A 7,013-nucleotide genomic window follows, 5' to 3' on the forward strand; every position below is an offset into this window, starting at 1 on the left:
GGAACTCTTGGAGGGGACCCAAATGAGCCAATTAAATTTTTTGCCCTTGGGAATTTTGGGCTGAGACAGAGTCCAATAGGCAAGGGAACTGCATTATGGTAGCACTGAGATTCCTGGAGGTGCCCTTGCTTCTATCCTTCTAACCACTATGAAACCTTTTTAGATTCCACGAGATGCCCTCATATTCTTCTAGTAAGTTACTTTGCTTAAACTAGCAAGAGGCAGTTTCTGTTCTTGACCACTAGGAAAATTTGACCTGATATAGTAGAATAAGGTGGGTCACTGACAGCACATAGATAACACTCCCGAAATAAATAAATAAAAAGCATTATTTGTGTTATCCAAGTATCCCACTTCATTCAAATAAACTATTCTTTCCTTGAAGAAAAGCATGGCTATTAGCTCTCTGAAAAGGAAAGGGTAAGTTTGGGACTGAACTAGTAACAACAACAACAAATAAAACCTTCAAAAGTTGTGGGGAAACAAATTATTTTCAAAAACAAACCATTTACATAGTTATACCATCCTCATATCATCTACACTGAGGTAAACAGATAGACAAGTACAAAATTTGAATAACATTTGCTGTATTTAAAGACAAAGATGCTCTTATTGGCTCTTCAAAGGGCAAGTGAGGATTTACATTGATCCAATTCTTACAGTCTTATCTAATCGTCCTTTGGAGCCAGTAACAATCTGTATATAGGATCCAGTTAAGCCAACTGTCTCCATTCCTCCATCCATCCACCCACCCACCAGTTCTTTGGGATCTATTCTGTATGAGGCACTGTGCTGGATCCTGGAGACATCAAGATGAGTAAAACTAGATCCTCACATATTAATAAGTTCACAGAACAGTAGGAGAAACAGTCAAGCAACTACAGTGATGTCATATAATACAGGCATAAGCAAAGTACTATGGTAGCCCCTTACTGCCTCGTGGAATGAATGAAAGGAGTCAGAAAGAAGGTGATGTTTGAGCTAAAACTTGAAGCTAAATGGGAAACATTCCCAGGGAAATGAATCTTCAGCTCCTAATATAAAGGATAGTAAATTTTGTTCCTATTTTAATGAGAGGAAATTAAAATTCAGAGACAATGCTCACATCTAGTAGGGCCTCATAGTGACAAGGCAAAACCATAGTACAACTCAGAAATCTGGACTGCCTATAGACAGACTCACAGCACCTAAGAACACAGTCCCTGTACATTGCTAGTACTAAACAAAACAAAAACACACACACACACACACACACACACACACAAATCCAACTTTAAACATCTGCTTATTCCATGAAATGATCTTGCCAAGCATGTTCAACTTCTCTAAGAAGGTCAACAGACTTAAAATTTTGTAGAAAAGAGTTTAAAAAGCCTAATAGATTTCTGACAAATGGAATGTCTGATAATTATGTGACTGAATCTCACATTTACTAATTCTGAAACTAGTTAATACCAAATAGGTCTTAAGAGACAAAAGAAGAGAGGTGATTTCTCTGTGGAAAGGGTGGGCCTAAGGGTCAAGGATAGTTCTAAGTCATCAGACTCCAGAGTTTTAATCTAAATATTTTTCTTCATTTTATACTATGTTAGAAAGAGCACCCTGAGATATTAAACTACTACCCAAAACATCTTTTTCAAAAAGGGAAAAAAGGAAAAAGGAGGCACTCCAACATGGATTTGCACTAAAACAAACATCTCCTATATATTTGAAGTTGAAAGCTCTTAACTACCAAATGAACGGCACATTCACATATGAAGACTTCTTGTGGTTCCTGCAAGACAGTGAGAGTGTGAATGACCCCTGCTGTGGCCAATTTAAGAAGGAAAAATATTAAAGGTATGCAAAGGGTGAGGAAGAGCTGCTGCTCTATGTATAGTTCCATTAAAGAATGAGGACTACTTCCTAAATTTATTAAGAGGCTTTGTCTTTTTTTTTTTTTCTTTAGAGAGACATTAAGAAGTAGGGCATGAAGGCACAAAAAGGGAACCCAAAATCCAATTGCAATAATTACTCATGCAATTGGCCTCTTTATATGTGGCATTATAGAAACCTCCTGAGTAACAGAGTTTATGGTTTTACAAAAGAGAACTCCTATATCACTGCATGGCATGGCTACCGCTTCCTCAGACCATTCAGAGAATGATCCCCAAGTATTTTTCATAAACTCCATAGGATTTCCTACATTAAAATAAAGTGACAGAGATCACACCTAGGATAATTTCACAATTCCAGCAATGAGTTGTACTACTTCCAAATGATGAATTTTCTGCTCCAAATAATGGGACAAAGGGCATCATCACATGGACACGGTCAATTTCACAGTGGTGGATACATACAGGTGGATGATCTGAGGCACAAGCTGTGATTGGTCTTAAGAAAATGAAAGGTAGAGTTGGGTTCAAAATCCACATCTCATGATTTCTGGTCCTTATTCATCCAAAAAGTTGAACTGCTTCATATGAGTGTGTTAGACACATTTTAAATCTTTCTCAAGAGTTGCTCTGGGTGCAGCATGATAAGGAAAACCAGGTATTTGGCTTGATAACAGGTATTCAAGGTATAGGTGCCAAGCTTATGGTAAGCTTCTCACCGTAGGATATCTGAGATCTGTTGCCACAAAGAGGACTATGGTCCTATGATGACTACTATAGTTCAGTTTTCAACATTTTGGGAATAATTTGATCATAACCTTTCCTTCTTGTTACATTGTAAGACAGGAATTTAGAGTATTCACTCAAGAGGTTCTCCCAGTAACAGGTGATGTCATCCATCTGCAAGTGGTTCCTAATAAACTGGCTTCCCCTAGAGACAAGATTTAACAAGAAAATGTTAAAGCACAGAATTTAATAATAATAACAGTCTGCATTTGAGTGCTCACCTTGTGCCAAGCATTATTCAGCATTTTATATAAATTAATTCATTTGAGCCTCAAGAACCAACCCTATGGCAATCATATCCACATACATGCATGTAGCAATAGAACTTAACATCTTTTTCCTTTAAAACAACTTATAAACAGCCAAGGTTCATACCTGTTTAACTACCTCAAAGATTTTAGTCTACTTCTATAAAGCTTGGACATATGTAGACGTGTGTATATGTTTCCCCCCAGGACAGCTTTAGTTCTGAATTATCTCCATATGATGAGGATAAAATACAGATATCACCATGATAACAGTATTCAGGTAACTTTGGCTAGGGCATAATGGGGATGACAAAGTAAAGTGGAAAGGGAAAATGAACAAAACTCACCTTTCAGCAATCTCTTGAGCTACATCATCATTTGCTTTTACAAATTGTAACAGCTCTCTAAAATGAAAAGAATTTTAGATTCTGAAATGTAGACCAACTTCATTAGCACTAAATCAGAAAGACCATATAGATTGAGGTCTATGGATAATTTTAGGTATGTGGATGGTGGATTATTTCCTTAAAGCAAAGATATCAGGGTTCTCTCAAGAACAAAATAATAAAAAAAAAAAACCCCACACACTGATTAAAGATACCCTATTGTAGATTTGGGGCATATTTGAGAAAATACAGAAGTTACATTATATATTTACATATATTTTGTATACGTACATTTTACAATATATTATATATTTATATTTATCTTACATATTTATATATAAATATATTTTCATATATAGAAAAATATATATATACACACAGATATCACCATCATAACAATATGCAGATAACTCTGGTCCTTCTCTATACCTCTTCCTTGTTCCTCCCATCATGAGAGGAAATTTGCCGAAGCTTCACTTGAATCAATTCTCACGCTGTATCTGAAAATCCTTTTGACAATATAATAAGATTGAATATCCCTATCTTTAGTCTTGGAGAGATTAGAGCTTTTTAACTTCATTTTGTCTGAATGTTTCATTTGAAACCAGTATTAAAGCGCTTTTTCAAATTAAATTCCACTTATAGCCTACTTGGATAATAATGCAATACTATGTATGTAAACCAAGAGGAAAAAAAGCTTTCAATGGAAAAAAATCATAGGACTAAATGTCTTACATGACTGGTTTTAAGGCATTAAGGCATTTTTAAAAGCAGATTGGAAGGGTCTTTAGAAACTCTGCATTGGGGAATAACTGCTTACTGGACATTGGAGAGATCTGTTTTGACTGGGATATAGTGAACCCATGGCTTCAGCTGTGGATAGAAGAATTCTAGCCATTCGTCACCAACATGGAAAACAAGTGAGCCACACAGGAAGAGATGTTTAAACCGGAAACTTGCAGCTACACCTCGAAAATTAAACAGATACCTGGGGAAAAAAGAGCAAAATACACTTGATACTATATGCCTGCTGCCACAAATATGACCTTTTATGCTTATTCTCCCCTCCCCTTCTTTCATGATTCCTCTCCACTCTCTCTCCACTTTGAGTTTTCAAGGACACATTGTATGTTCCTAAGGGGTTTCTATCAACTCTTTGCTTCGCCAGGGCTAGGACTACAGGTTGTTCTGGGAATGTCAGGGTGAGGAAAAATAGGGGATTATTTTCTCCAGACAGAGCTAGATAGGGTCAGGAGCTGGGTGCCAGCTAGAGTGTATACAGGGCTCAGAAGGAAATGACAGTTTGTAGATTTGGAACATATTTGAGAAAATAAATGTTCAATGGTAAACATAAAATATAAAGAGTGAAAAAAAAATTCACAAGCTTTTCTAGGCCTAACGTCTCTAACTAGTCATGGCCTCCCAAAGCCTTGTTTTTCCTCTAGTGTACCCCATCTGCTCAAAGGTCTCCACTGCTTCCTAGACATCACCCTCTTCTCTTAAAGTATAGAGCAATGGTCCCCAACCTTTTTGGTACCAGGGACTGGTTTCATGGGAGACAATTTTTCCATGGATGGGCAGTGTGGGGGAGATGATCTTGGATGAAACTGTTCCACTTCAGATAATCAGGCATTAGATTCTCATAAGGCGCACGCAACCTCGATCCCTTGCATGCGCAGTTCACAATAGGGTTTGATCTGATCAGAAGGCAGAGCTCAGGTGGTAATGCTCACTTCCCCACTGCTCACCTCCTGCTGTGCAACCCAGTTCCTAACCGACCAGTACTATGGCCGGGGATAAGGGCCCTCTGGTATAGAGAGGAGAATGAGGAAAACCTAATCAATTTTCAGAGATTGCCCACAGGAAAAAAAAAAAAAAAGGCTGCCTTCTCAGCATTTCTCATGCATGCACCTGTCTCCAACCAGAGTTGCTTTCACCATGTAGATCCTACTCTGTGTGTCACTGGCATTCCTAACTCTGAGCCACCCCCACCACTGCTGCCCTCCTCTAGACCTGGTTTTACCTGTTCATCGAACTCTTAGTCCTGGAATTTTATTTTATTTCTCTTAAAGACAGGGTCTCACTATGTAGCCCAGGCTGGTCTTGAACTCTTGGGCTCAAAGGATCCTCCTACCTCAGCCTCCTGAGTAGCTAAGACTACAGGAGCATGCCAGCACACCAGGATAATAATTCTAATACTTATTAACTGAGAAATATTTATTCTAACTTCAACTATTGAGTGGGTGGGGCATATGGAGAGGTAATTACATTACTGTGATTGCTAGCTAGCATGCAGCTATCTGTTGTTCTGTTCTACAGATGTTCCATTCTTCTCTACAGTCCCCGCAGAACTCAGGTCAGTGCATACAGGCCCTCAGGAAAAGCCAGTGAAATGCATTAATGCAACTTTTATTTACTCCAGCTGGGCCTTTATATTAAAGTTCTCACCCAAAGTGAAGCTATTTCAAAAGCAGTATGGAAACCATACTGGAAATCTTACTTGTACTTGCAGTGATCGACAAGATGGACATCCTTAGCAGCTGGCTTTCCTAAGGTATCCTTTAAGTGGAAAGGAAGTTATTAGTATTAGCAGCAACAGCATTTATTGTGATCACTGTGCAGCAAGCATTGTTAAACATTTCATCAACATTACCTCATTTAAGCTTCATAATCAATATACTCAGGAGACATTATTATTCCCATTATATAAATGCAGAAGCCAAGGCTTCGGAAGTTGAGATTTGCTCAAGGTCAATGTGGCTCTAAATAGAAGACAGAGTTTTAACCAGGGCCTGTCTGATTTCAGAGCTTAAGCTCACCTAAAGCCATGTTGCCCTTCTTTGAATTCAGATGTCACAGCCCGCAGCACACTTCACTCTGTACAAATTATGTATGCAGAGAAGATCCCAAGTGCTGGCTGATAACCTTAGGGGTGTATACAGCCCATGCTCAAATTATGTTGGGCATGCAAAGTATTTAAAAAAAAAATCAAATCATTGCCAACCTTTATAGGTGGTAGGATATTTCTTGCAAAAATCCAGATTTCCAATCTTTCTTGGGGAATAAAAAGGATGATCTGGCAAACTGGGCTCTTACTAACACTTGGAGGTGTTAGTATTCTCTCTTGCTCACCTACTGATATCACCTGCTGGTCCCTGGGGACATCTGAGTTTGAGATCCCCATGTACACTCCATCTACCTTAGCAGATGGTAAACTCCTTGATGAGGGGACAAGTTTTGTTTGCTTCTGCAGCCTCCCACAGTAGATGCTAACAATTTGTATTCTAAATGAATACATTTTTCATATTTTTATTATTTAATAAAGTTTTGTAAGCTCACTTGCTCCTATCTGATTAAAAAACTGTATGAAATAATACATACACCTCAGATTTACTTAGTTTTCTCCCAAGAAGTCTAAAGCTTTTTCTCATAGCATCCTCATATGGTATATGGAAATGTCATATAAAGGAAGGTTAAGGCTTTAATTTCTTTGATTAAGGCAAAAAGCCATAGAGTTAAGAGGAGAGAGTGGACTGTAAACCAATGGTCCCATTTCTGGCTTCACCTTAGAATCACTTGAAAAGTTTTAAACAAATGAAGATTCCTGGACACCAGCTCCAGAGATTCTGACTCATTTAATTCATTTTTTAAAGCTCTCTGGTTGTACTGCACAGCCAGGGTTGAGACCATTAATTTAAACCAGGGGTTGGCAAAGTACG

General features: G+C 38.2%; 1 protein-coding gene across 1 annotated transcript in view; it reads right to left on the reverse strand.

The window, feature by feature from the left end:
- Positions 1-331: 331 nt before the first annotated feature.
- POGLUT1 (protein O-glucosyltransferase 1) overlaps positions 332-7,013 on the reverse strand; it is a 26,081-nt gene continuing 19,399 nt past the window's right edge. The window contains exons 8-11 of the mRNA XM_011987186.1: positions 5,795-5,853; positions 4,115-4,282; positions 3,256-3,312; positions 332-2,805 (exon numbers count right to left, since the gene is read on the reverse strand). Of these exons, the coding sequence (XP_011842576.1) occupies positions 2,649-2,805; positions 3,256-3,312; positions 4,115-4,282; positions 5,795-5,853 (441 nt within the window). The 3' untranslated portion in view covers positions 332-2,648. The remainder of the gene's footprint in view (positions 2,806-3,255; positions 3,313-4,114; positions 4,283-5,794; positions 5,854-7,013) is intronic.

Source organism: Mandrillus leucophaeus, unplaced genomic scaffold (assembly GCF_000951045.1).
Source record: "Mandrillus leucophaeus isolate KB7577 unplaced genomic scaffold, Mleu.le_1.0 Scaffold302, whole genome shotgun sequence".
NCBI classification, from domain to species: domain Eukaryota; kingdom Metazoa; phylum Chordata; class Mammalia; order Primates; family Cercopithecidae; genus Mandrillus; species Mandrillus leucophaeus.